This window comes from Vulpes vulpes, chromosome 16 (genome assembly GCF_048418805.1).
Source record: "Vulpes vulpes isolate BD-2025 chromosome 16, VulVul3, whole genome shotgun sequence".
Classification (NCBI taxonomy): Eukaryota; Metazoa; Chordata; class Mammalia; order Carnivora; family Canidae; genus Vulpes; species Vulpes vulpes.
Genome location: NC_132795.1, coordinates 55,757,406 through 55,773,619, shown reverse-complemented (window position 1 = coordinate 55,773,619; position 16,214 = coordinate 55,757,406). Strand labels below are relative to the sequence as shown.

The 16,214-nt window shown below is 56.1% G+C and overlaps 1 protein-coding gene across 1 annotated transcript in view; it reads left to right on the top strand.

Annotated features, from left to right (window-relative positions):
* CACNA1I (calcium voltage-gated channel subunit alpha1 I) overlaps positions 1-16,214 on the top strand; it is a 112,834-nt gene that overhangs the window by 10,202 nt on the left and 86,418 nt on the right. Inside the window, exon 2 of the mRNA XM_072742410.1 lies at positions 720-976. Within this exon, the coding sequence (XP_072598511.1) occupies positions 741-976 (236 nt within the window). The 5' untranslated portion in view covers positions 720-740. The remainder of the gene's footprint in view (positions 1-719; positions 977-16,214) is intronic.

The following is a 16,214-nucleotide window of genomic DNA, read 5'->3' as shown; positions in this document are numbered from 1 at the left end:
CTGAGCATGGAGTCCTGGGTGGCCGCCCAAGTCACATCCCAGGAAGCCAGCCCTGGGGGCGCTGTTGTCCCTCTGCTGTGACCCGGCTGTGTGTCTGTGCCGTCCCTTCTCTGGGCCTCAGTTTCTCCAGCTGTAAGGCAAAGAGCTTGGTGCGCAAGGTCTCTGCGTTGTCACTTTTGTGAGGTGGTGGGTGGGATCCTTGGGCTCCACTGTAGGTCCCAGCTCAGGTGTCACTGCCTCAGGGAAGCCTGCCTTGGTTCCCTCCAGGCTTGCCCAGCTGCCTTGGTGTCTGGCTCTGCAGCATGCCAACCTCTCGGTTGTTAACGCGTGTCATCCTGGCAGTGACGTCTGATGTACAATAACTTCTCCTTTCTTCCTACAAATTTTCTTGCCTTCGGTGATGCAGTAAATTTACAACCGTAGCCTCATTTAAAACAACAACAACAACTCAACTAATGTCACAACTCCATTCTAAGCGGGTCTTATTCTCACTCTTCATCTCTGCAAACTGTGGCTGAGCAGAGTTGACCAGACTTGCCCCAGGACCACTCTCTGGAAGTGGATTCTGACCCAGGTGCATCCGGGCCCTCAGCTGTTTCCTAATCCTCTTGGCAGAGTGACCCTGGGACCTGAGGCCACACTGTCTGGGCTGCGTTCCCTTGTGGGAGAAGGCGGGTTGCCAAGCCCCCCCTGCCATGCGCCCCCATCTTCCCCCCCAGGGCTCCCTGCTCAGCGCCGACATGGCTGAGAGCTCCCCGCCGCCCTCCTCCTCGTCTGCCACCGCCCCAGCAGCTGAGCCCGGAGTCACGGAGCAGCCGGGGCCCCAGAGCCCCCCTCCCTCCCCTCCAGGCCCGGAGGAGCCCCTGGATGGAGCCGATCCTGAAGTCCCTCACCCGGACCTGGCACCGGTTGCCTTCTTCTGTCTGCGACAGACCACCAGCCCCCGGAACTGGTGCATCAAGATGGTGTGTAACCCATATCCTTTGTGTGGCGGGGCCAAGCTCTTCCCTGTTGGAGACCTGCTTGTCACACCTGCCTTTGGTTGGGAGCGAGCTCAGGTTGGTGGGTCTCGGGGGACATCAGGGCATGGAGGGCGTCCTGCCGATGTGAACATTCTGGAAGTCTTGATGACTGCAGGGCTTGGTCCAGTGCCCGGCTGGCTCAGAAAGTCCTTGTGTGTGAGCCCCAGGTCTCTTCCCCAGGGACCGGCAATGCAGAGTGAAGTCAGACCCTGGCCCATGACTCAGCTCCCAGCTCCCGTTTGACTGACGGTGGCCTCTGGGTTGATGAGAGCCTGATGGGTCCCCGTGAGCGTGGTCCCAGAGGCAGCGGCAAGCAGCCTCCTCACAGATCTTCCAGCCTCCACTTGCTGCTCCTGGACAGCTCGTGCTGGCTCCTGCTAAAGTCCCTTTGCTGTTTCCCACTGTCCTGGAGGAGCAGAGCCAAGTCCTAACCCAGCCCCTCAGGCCACCTTACTTCTTACCCCTCTGCTTCCCCTGCCTTCTCCCGGGCCTCAGGGCCTTCTCACAGACTCTTCCTTTTGAAATGCTTTTCCTTTCCCTCTCCACCTGGCAAAATTCTTCACTACAACCTTCAGGTCACAGCGTATCACCTCCTCAGGGCTGCCTGCCGTGATTTCCCCCTCGGCCTCCCCACTTGTCACTCCCTAGCTGTGCCATTCTGAAGGTAACATTTGCCTCCTCCAGGGTCCTGTCAGGGGAGCAGGATGAGGACTGAGCCTGTCTCGTTCCCTGCTGGACCCCAGCACCCCAGCATGGTGCCTCGCACACCGCGGGTGCTCCTTCTGGGTCGCTGGGTGCACATTGGCGAGGTCCGGGCCGAGTCTCCAGGAGTAAGCGGTGTTAGGTAGAGAGGGCGGTGGGGAGGAGGCTACATCGGGACCGAAGGCCTGGAGATGAGGGGAACCAGGGCGGTTTGTTGTGCTCGGAGTGGAGGACTGAGGGACAGTGTGGAGGGAGGAGGGGCGAGGGGAAAGGGCTGCTTGCAGGGCTGAGTGAGGAGCTGGCCTGAGTTCTCCGGGCAGCGGGAGCAGGCGAAGGTCACAGCACAGTTGTATGTGGAGCCATCAGTGTTGTAGAAGGACTGACTCCTCCGTGCAGTGTAGAAATAGATTGAGGGGTGAGCTGGGGGTTGGGGGCGGGGAGGAGGAGGTTCTGGGACCCGGACATGGTGGCCTCTGGGTTTTGGGCTCCCTCCAAGCAGAACAGAGGCTCTACTGGTGCTTGAGGCCACGCAGGGTGGCGTCTGAGTCCAACTCTGGCCACCCGGGCCACCCGGGATGCAGGCCGGGGTAGGGAGGTGGCCCCCCAGGAAGGCTGCTGACCTTCCTGCTGTGGAGGGGGCTGGGTGATGACCTTGGAAACCGGAGGGTATCTGCTGGAGCAGGTGGAGTGTGGGTCCCGGTGCCCCTAGGTGGGTGGAGGGCCACAAGCCAGATGTTCCTTCTGTAGGATGGCTCAGGTGGTTTCAGGTATGTTAGAGGGTCCGCTCAATAACTCTGCTCCCCCAGTGCTCACTGACGTCAGCCCTGGGATCATAGCTGACAGCTAGCTGGTCTCCCCTGGGGAGCTCCCAGGAGTGGGGGATGCAGGCACCATCCATGGGGATAGTTTTAGTACAGTATGTTGGGGAAACCTTAGGGGCCTGTAGCATGGGGGCTGGGGGGTGGTCAGGCCAGGAAAAGAGAGACCACAGGAGCTTTGGGCCTCTGAGGGAGAGAAAGGCTTACTGGAGGACCAGGGAGATGATAGGACCATGTCACAGACACCTTGCCTGGGTGGTACAAGGGCTGATTCTGGCTCTGCCATTTGGGTGCTGTGTGACCTTGGGAAAGTTACTTTACCTCTCTGAGCCGCATATGGATTTAGACAGTCAAGACTGGGACTGGGCTGGAGGTAGAGGCATGGCTCAGATGACCTTGATCCAGGAGTGTGACCCATCTCACCGTCTGACACATCTGGCACATCTGGCTGGGCCAAAGCAGCACAAAGCTGGCCCAAATATCTTAGAAGCCCCTGGATGGAAAACACATCTGAGTCCTGTCTGCCATAAACTAGGTGTGTGACTTTGGGCAGTTCCTTCTCTCTGAGCCTCCGTGTCTCTACTGAAAAAGAAGGGTGTGGGTGAGATGGCCTCTTCTAACCTTGGGAGCCTGGGGTGCCAGCCACACTTGCCCTCACCCATGACCTCAGGCACTCTGGGCCCTGGGCACCGAGCAGCCCACGGAGACCCTTCCAGGTTGCCACATTTCTGGTGTGTTGGGTAAACAGAGTCCCCGGGGCCCTCTGGCATCTGTGTCCTCACCATCCCTCTGGGCTCCACCCTCAGCGCAGGTGGGAGCCTGGGCTTGGGAGCCGCAGTGAGGCTGGCCCCAGGAGGGGAGGGGAGGAGTCCTGCTCCTGGGCAGAGCTGGACTTGGTCCTGTGTCTCGGGGAGAGCCCTGGGTCCAAGTGTGTGGGAGCCGCCTGGGGGAGGAGTGCTGCCTCCTTCAGGAGGGACTCCCCAACACTGGGAGCCGCTCAGAGCATATTGGGCTCCCCAGGCCCTGTGGCAGAGGCTGCCAAGGCTGGGGTGAAGGACGCAGGTGGTTCAGGTCTCTGCCTCCTGGACCAAAGCTCTGATGACTCCAGAGTGGAGCAGCTTCAGAAGTGTCAACTTCTGGGAGCCTCAGACTTGAAGCTTCTGTGATTGAGTCGAAGGGTTTGGAGTGAGATTGAAGGCTCATTGACAATGAAATTCCAAGCCTCTGTGATTCAAAGCTTGTAAAGTTCTGTGTCTTTTTAATTTTTTTTTAGTTCTGTGTTTTAAAGAGGGCGTGAGTCTAAGATTTGGTGGCCGTGGTGGTATGTGTTTGGAAGTCCAAGGACCTGAGATTCTAGGCTTTGTGAATAGGATTGTTCAGCTGAGTCGGCTGATGGGAGAGAGGCCAAGGCAGGTTTCTGCAAATGCAGGCCCAGGAGACCTTGGCAACAGCAGGGAGGGGCCCTGGAACACAGACTTGACCGTGGGTATGTTCAGGATGGGCTTTAGGGTCTTGGTGTGTGTGTTGGGGAAGGCGTCTTTTTTTTTTTAATATTTTATTTATTTATTCATCACACACACACACACACACACACACACACACACACACACACAGAGGGTGGAGACACAGGCAGAGGGAGAAGCAGGTTCCCTGCAAGGAGCCTGATGGGGACTCGATCCCAGGACTTCAGGATCATGGCCTCAGCCAAAAGCATATGCTCAACTGCTAAGACACCCAGGTGCCCCTGGGGGTGTCTTTGATCAGGCACTGAGGGCTCTAGGACTCGCTCCTGGCTGGAATCCTCCCTTCCTCCCCTCTTTCTTGGGGAGGAGCTCTGGGAAGGGGCCGTGCTTAACCAGGTGCTCCTTGGTGGGGGGCACTATTGGCATATTGGCTGTGACAGTATTTTGTGATCCAGACTGTCTTGCATATTATAGGGTATTTGGTGTTCTTGGTCCCTAAATATTAGTAGGTAGTGGCCCCTAATCATTGTGACAACCACAAATGACCTTTCACATCTCCAGACTCTGCACCATTCTGCTTCCCAACAAGAACCCAAAGGAATGATGGACATGTAGGCGTCAGGGTCAGGCTAGCAGGAACAGCTATCAGGACCGGCAGGCCTGGGACTGGGGCAGGGCAGGGTGGCAGGGTCTGCTCAGAAAGACTGTCCAGAGCATTAGTGTTCCTGGTGCTTGAGGGGCGCTGGCTCAGAGCCACCGTCCTTTGAAACCTGGTGTTCCCTGACTCAGCTCCTCACCCAGCCCAGAGCCCGACCCTGAGTCGCCTCCTGACTCACTGGAGAGCCAGAAGAGGCCGCTCGGTCTGAGCCCGGCGGGAAGGGGCGCTCACCCACATGTCAGCACCGCTCCCTGCCAGGCTGGGCCTTGAGCATGCATCGTAGGCCAGGGTTTCAGCTGGGAAGTCTCCGCATCTGAAATGTCAAGGGGTTGGCTGTGCTGTTCAACTCATGGGTAGGTGGCATGTGGCGTGTGGAAACTGCTGGGGACCTGAGTCAGACAGACCCAGGAGCTCATTCTGCCTTTTATTTGCTCTGTGAAGATGGGCCAGCTTTTTTTTTTTTTTTTTTTTTAAGATTTTATTTGTCTGTTTATTTGAGAGAGTGAGAGAGAGCTGGTGAGCACAAGCAGGGCCAAAGGGCAGAGGGAGAGGGAGAGGGAGAAGCAGACTCCCCGTTGAGCGTGACACAGGGCTCATGCTTGATCCCAGGACTCCGGGATCATGGCCTGAGCTGAAGGCAAATACCCGGGTGCCCCCATGGGCCAGTTTTTTAAACCTTTCTAAGCTCCATTTTCCCTGCTGTCAAATGGGGGTGGTCGCACCTCCTTCCTAGAAGTGTGCTGAAGACCAAAGGAGTCCACAAGGCGTATGTGAAAATGGAGTTCTGGGGACTCCTGGGTGGCTCAGAGGTTGAGCATCTGCCTTCAGCTCAGGGCATGATCCCAGGGTCCTGTGATCGAGTCCTGCATCGGGCTCCCAACACAGGGAGCCTGCTTCTCCCTCCGCCTCTGCCTCTGCTTCTGGGTGTGTGTCTCTCATGAATAAATAAATAAAATCTTAGAAAAAAAAAAAGAAAAAGAAAATAGAGTTCCGAAGACTAAGAACACCGCCGTGCATGTGGTCATCACTCCTGTTAACTGTGCTCAAAGGTGACCGGGGCCCTCACGTAGAAGGGAGCAAAGCCTTCGCTCTGGATAGAGCCAGTGAGACGTCAGGCATCAAGCCTTTAGATAGAACGTCACGCCTTCAGAGGATATTGTTTTTAGGGAAAATCAGACTCGATCTGTGTTACTTTGGGAAATCTGTGCCGGTTCCGCCGCTAGTACTCCCGGCCCCATCCGTGCAGGCACCGGTCACCGGTGGGCCACGCGGACTGCAGCCCGGCACCCCTGGTGGCGTGACCCACCAGCCGGACACCTCCCTATTTAGGAGGCTGCCCGGCTGCATGTGGGAGGAGGGCCAGTGGTGGGTGTCCTGCTCTAGTTTGCCCTCCCAGCTCTGGGTTTCCCAGCCCTATCATGGATGGTTACAGATGATTCGAGAAGACCCTTTTTTTTTTTTTTTTTTTTTTTGAGAAGACTCCTTTGAAGCACCCAGTACTGTGCCCAGCACAGAGGAGGTGCTTGGGGTGAGGGTAAGGACTGGTGCTCCCGGTGCTCAACTGCATTCGCTTTGCTGCATTGACACCTGTGGCCGCCCCCAGACGTGCCGTCACGGCCCCATTTCGCACACGGGGAAGGCGAGGCTCAGAGAGGTCGAGAAACTTATTGGGAGTCGCACAGCCAGGAGGTAGTAGAGCTGGGAGGAAAACCTCGATTTCTCTGAATCCCCAGCCTCAGCTTTTATCCAGGACACCGCGGCCACCTGCCGAGTCTGGAGGAGCGCCCCAGCTCTCCATGCTCCACCCAGGGCTCAGGGCGGGGAGATTTGCTATCGCAGTTGCAGGTGGCAGCGGGGAGGGTCTCCCCCGGTTTGGGCAGCCGCCTCTGTGGTGCCCTGGGGCCGTCCCCTGAGGGGTGTGCAGCCCCCCCCCCAGAGCTGCCTCCCCCGCACCTGCCAGCGCTGAGCCAGCGCCTGTGCTGCGCAGAGCAGCCATGCGTGGTGGGAAGCCAGTGGGCTGTGGAGGCGCCTGTGCTGGGCGGCGGGCCTGGGCGGGAGGAGGGGCCGCCCGACCTTGGATGCGTCACTGTCCCCGCCCTGCCCGGACCCTCAGTCTCCCTGTCTGCAGGATGGGAGAGCTGGACAGTGAGGCTGGGAAAGGGCTGGTGGGGGACCCGCCTCCTCGGGAAGCATCTCGGTGTCTGCAGGGAGCCCCTGGGCGCTGCGTTCCTTGTGGGTGGGCTCCCTCCCTCTGTGCTTGTGGCCGTGGTCCTGGCTCTCACCTGTCCCCCGGGGCCCCCTTCTGTCTGCTTCTGGTCCCCTGCCTGGCTCCCGCCCTCTGCTTGCTCTTGCTAAGTCCACCTGGCGGAGACCCTCGCTGTGCAGACTCTCACCCTTGCCTGTCACTGGGCGAGAGGAGGGCAGGGCCCGTAGTCTCATCATAGCTCAGGCCTTGTGCTGTGCATTCTGGGGGTTCAGCATGTTTGTTGGAGGAACCCCTTCATGAGATCACTCGACAAGCCTCTACTGAGACGGTGCCACGCACCAGCCATGCACCGAGGACAGCTGTGACCATTTTGTGCAAGGGAAGGTGACTCTGGCTCCCTGGGACAGGCGTCAATCGGAAGCCCATCCAGAGAAGGCACCTGTGGGGTGGTGATGAGGAATGATGGTGACCCAGGGTGCTGGCGGAGCTTGAAGAGGGGGAGTCCAGGTGCCAGTGTCTCTGCCTTGGGGTTGGTGTTGGGAGAGGGCTCAGATGACCCCAGGGACTGTGGCTTGCGTGAGTGTGGATGAAGACCTGCTCTTGGCTTCTTGGCCAAGAGGCCTTTGCCTTTGCCAGGCCTCTGTTTGCTCATCTGTGAGGTGGGGCCACAGCAACTCCGGGTTGGGAATGTCAGGGAGTCAAGTGACAATTCCAGGGCAAGTGCTGGCTGGTCTCCTACGGTGGTTAGGAGCAGCAGCTGTGGGCACACTGGGGCCAGTTGGGGAGCTGTGGGGACCTTCCTGGGGTGGCTCAGGACAAGGGTCCTGAAGGTGGCGGCACCTGGACCCCAAGTCTTTGATGATGGTCTGAGAAGCTTGTGGGCCTGGCTGCCAGGCAGAGAGGCTGTCGATGGCCGGTGAGGGCTGGCTTCTGGGAGGGGGAGGGCAGGAAGGATGGGCAGTGGGAGGAGGAGAAAACCTGGGGAGCCCCAAATGTGAAGGAGAGAAGGGGGTGTCACCTGCAGGAAGACCCCCTCTCATCACCCTGCTACGCCCAATCCAATAATCTGGGCCACCCTCCTGTCTCTGGGCATGCTCCCTCTCAGTCTTGTGGCACCAGACGGGGCCTCTGGCCCCCCAGATAAAGGCCTCTAGGACCCTTCTGTGGGTTTTTAACTATCAGGAAGTTCTGCTTTAATCTAACCTCCATCCTCCTGCCCTGAGCCCTTTCCCTGTGGCTGGGCTGTTGGGAATGTGTGAGTTTTTCTGTCTCCTTCTATCTAAACAGACGGCTCCTGGGATCGCACCCCAAATGCCCACTGACAAGGCGGCATGCCCTCCCTCCCCTCCCCTGCCCAGCGAAGAGAGCACCAGCCGGGAGCCCGGAGTTGTGCGACGTGGGCAGTCACCTGTGCCCTGGACCCAGTCTCTCCTCCCCACCTGGCCTTCCTCCTCAGGGGCTCCTGGGGCTCCCTGTGTGGAAGGGGTCCGCCACCCACAGAGTGCCTCGTGCCCAGGAGGGGCTGTTGTCTCCCTCCTTGCCTCCTTTCATTTGTTTACTCATTCTTTCCTCATTCAGAAACCTTCTGGCTCCCTGTGGTCCCCAGAATAGTCTCACTTAGCCTGGTTGTGGGTCCTTCCACGGTCTGCCCGGCTGTCCTCCAGCCACTGTCCCGTTCTTTCTCTTCATGCTCTCTGTTCTTTTTTTTTTTTTCCCTAAAGATCTTATTTATTTATTCATAAGACACACTGAGAGAGGCAGAGACACAGGCAGAGGGAGAAGCAGGCGCCATGCAGGGAGCCTGATGCGGGACTCCATCCCAGGACCCTGGGATCACGCCCTGAGCGGAAGGCAGGCGCTCAACCACTGAGCCACCCAGGGCCCCCTGGGGAAGGGGTTCTTTAGGGGAGGGTGCCCCCCTCCTCAGCCCTGGGCTAATGAGAATGCCCAGATGGGTGGCCAGTGTTGCTGGAAGAAACAACACATGTCTTGGAAATTGTCCGCTTCCCTCCATCTGGTGTAGAGAAGGTTTGTTTTTCTCAGAAGTAAGGTCAGCATCGAGCTGTGCCCTCCGGGTGCTTCTGGTGGCCGGAGTGGATGTCGCAGTGTCCGTTGGTCAGCAGGGTGGGTTGGACAGCCAGGACTCTGGCTGGGCCAATGGGAGCCTGAACCCCAGGCAACCTCTGGCACCATCGCTTGGAGATTTCTGTGCAAAGAGAGCTATAGGTGGAGACGCTGCCCATGACCCAACCTGAGGGCATTGGTGAGGCCTGCTGGGAGGGGGGCATTTGGCCTGGGTCTTGCTGCATGAGGAGGAGTTTTCCAAAAGCACAGTTGAAGGACAGGGTTCCAGGCAGAGAGACTAGTAGGGAGAGCAGTGAGGAGTGTAGTGCGGCTGGCACAGGGTGAGGCGTGTGCTGGGTAGCAGGTGTCACGTGCCAGTCTAGAGCTTGTTCTTGATCTTGGGGGACACTGGGGAACCATTGATGGGTGTCCAGCAGGGATGGGATATGGTTAAATTCGTTTGGTAGAATCGTCACTCCCGGAGCTGAATGGAGGATGCTTGAGGGAAAGAGAGACCTGGAGACCAAACCGTAGACTCCTGAAACAAATATTGATTGATGGTTGATTGATTGAGCGAGCGTTTCCTGAAGCCCAGCTCTGTGTTGGCCCCTCTTCTACACTTGAGTGGAGGTGCCCTCGGGCTGTTTAGCCATGTTGGGTGGAGCCTCGGAATTCCAGGCTGGGATCCTCTGTGGTGACCCTGAGGAGTCCCTAGCCTGATGGGCGAGGCAGAGCCAGCCCCACATCATACTCCTGTGAAGCCAAGAGGGGTGAAGGCTGGGCAGAGGGACCTGCAGGGTGGCTGTGACCACCAGGAGGATGGAGTGGTCCATCTTTTCTGACTGGGGATGCTTCTGGAACCTTCTGATGAAGAAGGAGGCCTCAAAGCCAGAGCAGGAGAGTCTCTGATCCGGGAGAGGTGGAGGGAGGTGGGGATGGCATGCCACTGAGGAAAATGCCTCGTCAAGGGCTCTGGGGTCACCCAGGATGCTGGTAACATCTGGTGTGTGGGCTGGGAGAGGAATGGGGTGGATGCTGAGCAGGGAAGGACATTTGGGGTCCAGATTTGGGGGACAAACGGGGAGGTTGCACCAGGAGGCCCACCTGCGTGGGGTAAGTGTCTCATCTTCTCAGCAGCTCAGGTGGCTCTCGAGGGGCCCAGAGTCTTGTTCAGGGCCGAGGTGGCCCGTGGAGGGGGAGGCTGGGGCAGGAGCCCAGGGCATGTGCCACCCCAGAGACCTGACCGCAAGGCTAGTTGTAATTGATAGTGAGCAGGAGAATTACAAAGAGTCCTGGCTGGCTAATGAAGTGTCAGCCCCCTCCTGGGGCATTTAAAACATGATTGGATTTTCATTCATTCATCCTGCCCGGGCTTCGGAGTCTGTGTCAGAAGCCAGCTTTGACCTGTCACCTCCCTCAGACCGCCTCGCCATCCTGTTGGGAGACAAACGGCCCCATTGGTTTCTCTACCAGAGAAATCGATCCGTCTTTTTAATCAGCCGGAATGTCTCCCTGCTAATCTCGCCCCAGCTCTCCTGTGGGGCTGCCTTCCGCATTTCTGGCATTTCTGGCCCCGTCTGCCCTGTGGAACTGTGCTCTGGTCTCCCTCTTGTCTCCCCAAGTTCAAATCCCGATGCTGGCGCTTCCTGCTGTGTGATACTGCACAGACAGCTCGACCTCTCTGGGTGACAGTTTCTATCTGAGAAAGCAGGAGGAGGCGGCTTGGCTGACCGTGAGGTGCTGTGGGTGCTGGCGGGGAAAGGGCCAGGGTGGAGGGGGGAAGAACAGGGTGCCCAAGGTCTGCACCTGGCTTCCCCTAGACAGTGGTGGGGGCGACTGTCAGCTGCACCTCCACATCGAGTGAGGAGATGCTTGGGGATCGACTGTCCCCCAAGGTCTAGTCTGGGCTCCACCAATTGCAAGCTCTGTGACCTCAGGCAGGTCACTTCTCCCCTCTGTCAGTTTCTTCATCCATAAAATTGTGGGGTGGGGAGGTGAGGCTACATCAGTGATGTTCAGTCGGGGATCATTTTGCCCCCAGGGGACATCTGGTAATGTCTGGAGGCATTCTTGGTTGTCACAACTTGGGGAGGGTGTGCTGTTGGTTTCTAGCGGATAAAGACCAAATATTCTACAAGGCACAGGACAGCTTCTCATGGCAAAGAATTATCAGGTCCTAAATGTCTATGGTGCCAAGGCCAAGAAACCCTGGGATCTCCTGAAGCTCTGAAGGTATGGGCACAGTATGGAGCCTGGGGCTTTGGGTGAGGAGGGTGGAAACTGAGATGGGGAATCTCTGAAGGAGGAAGAGAGGACAGTGCGGAGTCCCAACCTGAAAGTTTCCTGTGATCGTATACACCTGGGTTTGGATCCTAGAGCTGCCATTTACTAGAGTGTCACATTTCCAACCGCCTTCCCGTACACCCACCCGTCCATCCCCCCACTCACCTGTCCATCTCCCTAATCCATCCATGCATCCATCCCTCTTTCCATCTCTCCATCCATCCATCTTTCCATCTCTCTCTCTCTCTCTGTGTTTTTAAAGATTTTAATTTGTTTATTCATGAGAGACACAGAGAGAAAGAGAGGCAGAGACACAAGCAGAGGGAGTAGCAGGCTCCCTGCAGGGAGCCCGACGTGGGACTCGATCCTGGGTCTCCAGGGTCACACCCTGGGCAGAAGGCAGCACTAAACCGCTGAGCCACCCGGGCTGCCCCTTTCCATCTCTTCATCCATTCATCTGCTCATTGACCCATCTACCTGACTGTTGCATTCAAGCATTCATTCCCCTGCTTCTTGACCATTCACCCATTCAATCATCCATAGACCCAAGGCCCCATCCCCATGCTCCTATCTATCCATCTATCAACCGATCCGCTCATCCATCCTTTTGCTTGTTTGGCAGATACTTGTTGGTCAACACACCTGCCCCAATCTCTCATCCACCCTGCTGCATGTTCAATGCCCAGTTAAGCCCTCTTCTTGTACTATCTACAGGGCTTTTTGTACTTTACTTATTCTCCTCACCTAGACTGTGAGATCCTTGAGGACAGGCTCCATGTTCCATTAATGGAAACTCTTCCAGGCCTTGGCCATCATCCCCGCACGTAGTAGGTGTGCAGCAAAACTTTCAATGACATGCATCCTAGCAAGCAAGGTCGGAAGTGGAGGTTGTGTGGACAGAGATGAGGCTGACCAAGAGCGCTTACACAAAGGACCTTCAATATCAAGCTGAGGAGTTTGGAAACTCTCTGGAAGGTAGTGAGGGGCCATGGAAGACTTTTGGTTCTGGAGGAACCCTCTGGCTGTGTGTGGAGAATTTATCAGAGTAAGCAAGGCTGGAGGAGGAGGCTGTTCAGAGTCAGGAGTGAGGGAGTGCAGACTGCCTGGGGCAGTGGAGGTGCAGATTTGTTGATGGAGGGGAGAGATTGAGGTTGTGAAAAGGATAGGTCTCTGCAAGGGACAGGGGGATGAAGGGGGAGGGAACCTCTGGAGGGTTCTCATCTGGACAACTTCCAGCATTGGTGGTGTATGGGGGACATCATTCACTGGGGATGGAAAATACAGAGAACTTGGTGGTCTGGGGAGAATATGACCTACCCCATTATGATGAATTTGAGATTCCCAGAGACATCCTAGGGAGTGTCTGTGTTGCTCGGCAGTGAGTGGGCCTGGGGCTGGGATGGATTCTGGACCTGTTCAGCCTGGCAGAGCTGGGGCCGTGGGAGTGGGTACAGGGTCAAGGAGAAGAGAGGGGAGACCAGAGGGTTGCGAGCCTGAGAAAGGCCAACATTTGAGGGACAGAGCCCAAGAAGGAGGAGGAGGAGGACCAGCCAGGGCCTGTGGTGTCCCTGGGACCCTGGGGGAAAGAGTTTCTAGAATAACGATCTTCATCTGGGGTTCTTGAACTTGGATGGGGACAAGTTGCGCATTTATTTTAACTAATGTCTGAGTGAAATTGAGCATTTCTCTCTATTGTGAACGGAGGGAACAAATCACGGTGTGATTATTGGCAGTGCCTGTGACTAGTAGCAATCACCTGTCACACCGTGGTGGTTGTGGACCTCATCACTGCTTTCCAGTTGCACAGTATCAGACCTGCTACTGGCTCTGGCTCTTCATCATGTTGATAATGAATCTCGTGTGGTTCTCTACCCCAAGTATGTTTTTTAAAAAAACGTTTTGGCAACTATTTTAATCTAACTGGCTTCTTTCCTTTCTAATTCTAAGCATTAAAAAAATGTATGCATTAAAAACATTATTCTGAGAAGGGGCTTATGAGCTTCCCCAGGGGGTCCAGAGATGCCTTAGAAACTGCTTTTGTAGGAGAGTGGCTGGCCGTGCCCAGGGCTGCTGGCCAGATGGGTGAGGAGGAGGGTGTGCATGCATGTTAGGGGGTGCAGGAGCCCGAAGGGCTGTGGAGCTCCATGGGAGTGCAGACATGGACGTGTCTGCGGGTTTGTGGTGGAGGACAGGCCTCCAGGAGGCCTAGGGACAATGTCATCACCCTCTGTCCGTGTCTCCACCAAGTGTCTGCTTGTGAGTTCTGGAGGGCAGAGCCTGTAGCCTCTTCATGCGGGGTTTCTAGAGCCACCGTGGGCCAGACAGAGGGAGTCTCAGCAAAAGGGTGCTGAATAAGAGGGTTCAGGGTGGGAAGAGAGGCTGCATATCCCTCCAGCACAGAAATCCCTTCTTAGGCTATTTGATGCCTCCAGGTGATGGGGACCTCGTTCTTTTCTGAGGCTGCTGTGCCTCTGAGCAGATGCTCTAGGTGGGGCTCCGGGCACAGAGAGGGATGGATACCCTGGTTGGTGGTGAGAAGCCAGGATAGACCACGTTCAGTTAGACAGCTGATATAAGCGGGGGGACATTAAGATATTGTGAGGGCTTGGGGGAGGCATCTGTATCCCCTGCCCAGGAGTCCAGGAGGCTTCCCTGCAGGTACACCTTCATAGTGGGTGGGCTCTGGAGGCTGGTCATCCCAGAGATAGTGGGACCCTGGTCCCCAGCAGCCCTGTCCTCCCCTTTTCTTCGGCAGGGGCTGAAGCCTCCTTGGCTGGTGTTCCTATCCCATGGACCATCCGCCCTGGGTTTTCTTCCAAGCTGGCAGCCCCTGTTCCCTCACCTCCCCCACTCCGGCTGTCTGTACTGGGCACCGAGGCCTGCTGGGCATCTGGGAATCAGAGACTTTGGCCAAATTCAATGAGTTCTCAAATTATGGGGCAACTAAGAGGTGGCACTGGGGGCAGGGACAAGGAAAGAAGGGGGCGCTCACTCCCTCATCTCATCCTTGTAAGGGTTCTCAGCCCCCCAAGACTCTGTAACATATAAGGAGAATCAGTCCAGCCCCGGCAGGGCTGCGTGTCATGTGGGGAGCTCCTCACTGCTTGAGGCATGTAAGCAGAGAGGTCTAGAACCATCTGCCCAGCAGCTCTGACCACTTTAGGGAGCCGCTTTCTATCCCAGGTCAGCCACCGTGTGATCTTGGGTAAGTATCTGGACCTTCATTTTTGTATCTGAAAAGTGGGTGTAATAACATCTGCTGTGTCTATCTCCCGAGGCTGCTGTGGGCATGGGAGGAACGGATCCTTTTTTTTTTAGAGATGGGGAAAGAGAGGTGAGGGGAGGGGCAAAGGGAGAGAGAGAATCTTAAGCAAGCTCCATGCCCAGTGTGGAGCCCAATGCGGGGCTCCATCTCACGGCCCTGAGATCACGACCTGAGCTGACATCGAGTTGGATGCTTAACTTCCAGAGCCCCCCCAGGCGCCCTGGGAGGAATGACTCCTTAAACAAACAGGAGACAGGTTGGTGTGAGGTTCAAATCCCTCACTAGCTGTGGCCTCAGCAAATCAGTGACATCCTCCCTTGCAGGGCTGTGGTGAAGGTTGACAGGGGGTGGGAGGGTGGGGATCTATGACAGTGGCTATCCCAGCAGTTGCTTGTGTGGGTTTAACTGTTGCATTTTATTTTTCTTTATAGTAGTTTCCCTTTACCATTTTTTGTTGCCCCTCCCTTTTATAAAGTAGGCCCCACTCCAGCGTGGAGCCCAGTGTGAGCCTTGAACTCACGACCCTGAGATCAAGACCTGAGATGAGATCAAGAGTTGGGCGCTTAACTGACTGAGCCACCCAGGGCCCCTTTGTATTGAGGTAAGAGGTACATGGAGTAGAGCTCACAAATCTTTTTGTCTGGCTCAAGGCATTTTTCCATATAAATATACAACAGTGACCTTACGCAGGCCAACAAGAACATCTCCAAAAGATGGAGAGAGTCCCAGAAACTCCCTCATCCCCCACCCCCAATGGGTGCTCACCCAGTCACTGCTGTTCTGAGCTCCTTCCCTGTAGGGTTAGCTTTGCCTGATTTTTCACTTTATAAAATTGGATTCATGTGCTCTTTTGCTCTTAGGATGTCCAGCCTCTGTTACCTAGCGTTATGCCTGTGAGCTCTGTCTCTTTTGCTGTGTGCATCAGTAGTTTGCTCTTTTTCATTGCTGCGGAGTATTCCATTGAATGGATGTGCCACCGGGTTTCTCAGCCTTGAGACATGTGGGGTGACATGTCATGTCATGTGTGCTGACATGTGGGGCCAGATAATTCTTCACAGTGGGGCCGTCCTGTGCATTGTAGGATGTTTAGCGGCATCCCTGGTCTCTATATTAGATGCCAGTGCCCTGCCTCGCCATATTGTGGCAATCAAAAATGTCTCTAGACATGGCCACATGTCCCTTGGAGGTCAAAATCATCCTAGTTGAAATCTGCTGCCTGACTCATTCTCCCGATGCTGCACACTTGAGTTGTTCCCAGGTTGGGGCCGTTATGAATAACACGGCTCTGAACGTTCTGGCACATGCCCTTTTGTGGACTTCTATCTGACTTTCTCTGGGATATGCACCCGGGGGTGTCCCTTCCCGATCCTAACAGGGGTCTCTGTTTCACTTTAATAGATGCCAAGCCGCTTTCCAGAGTGCGTTTTGCTCATAAAGAGAAGTCAAATGAATACATTGATGAATTAGTGGATGGGTGTCTTTTTGAAGCCCGAGTCTAGAGCATAGTTGATGTTTGAAATGGTAGCCACGCATCACAGCTGGGTCCTAGAACAAGGACGTGCTCTAGGTAGCTCCAGGGCAGGAGTAAGTCTGGTTCATCTCAGAGCACTGATGCACAGGCCAGGTATTCAGTAGGTGCTTCATAGATGCCTGTGGACCTGGCCTTGGAGAAGCCGTCCTAAGAACTGGGATGTGGAACATCAGGCCCCATCCAGCCTTTGGAGACTGGAGGC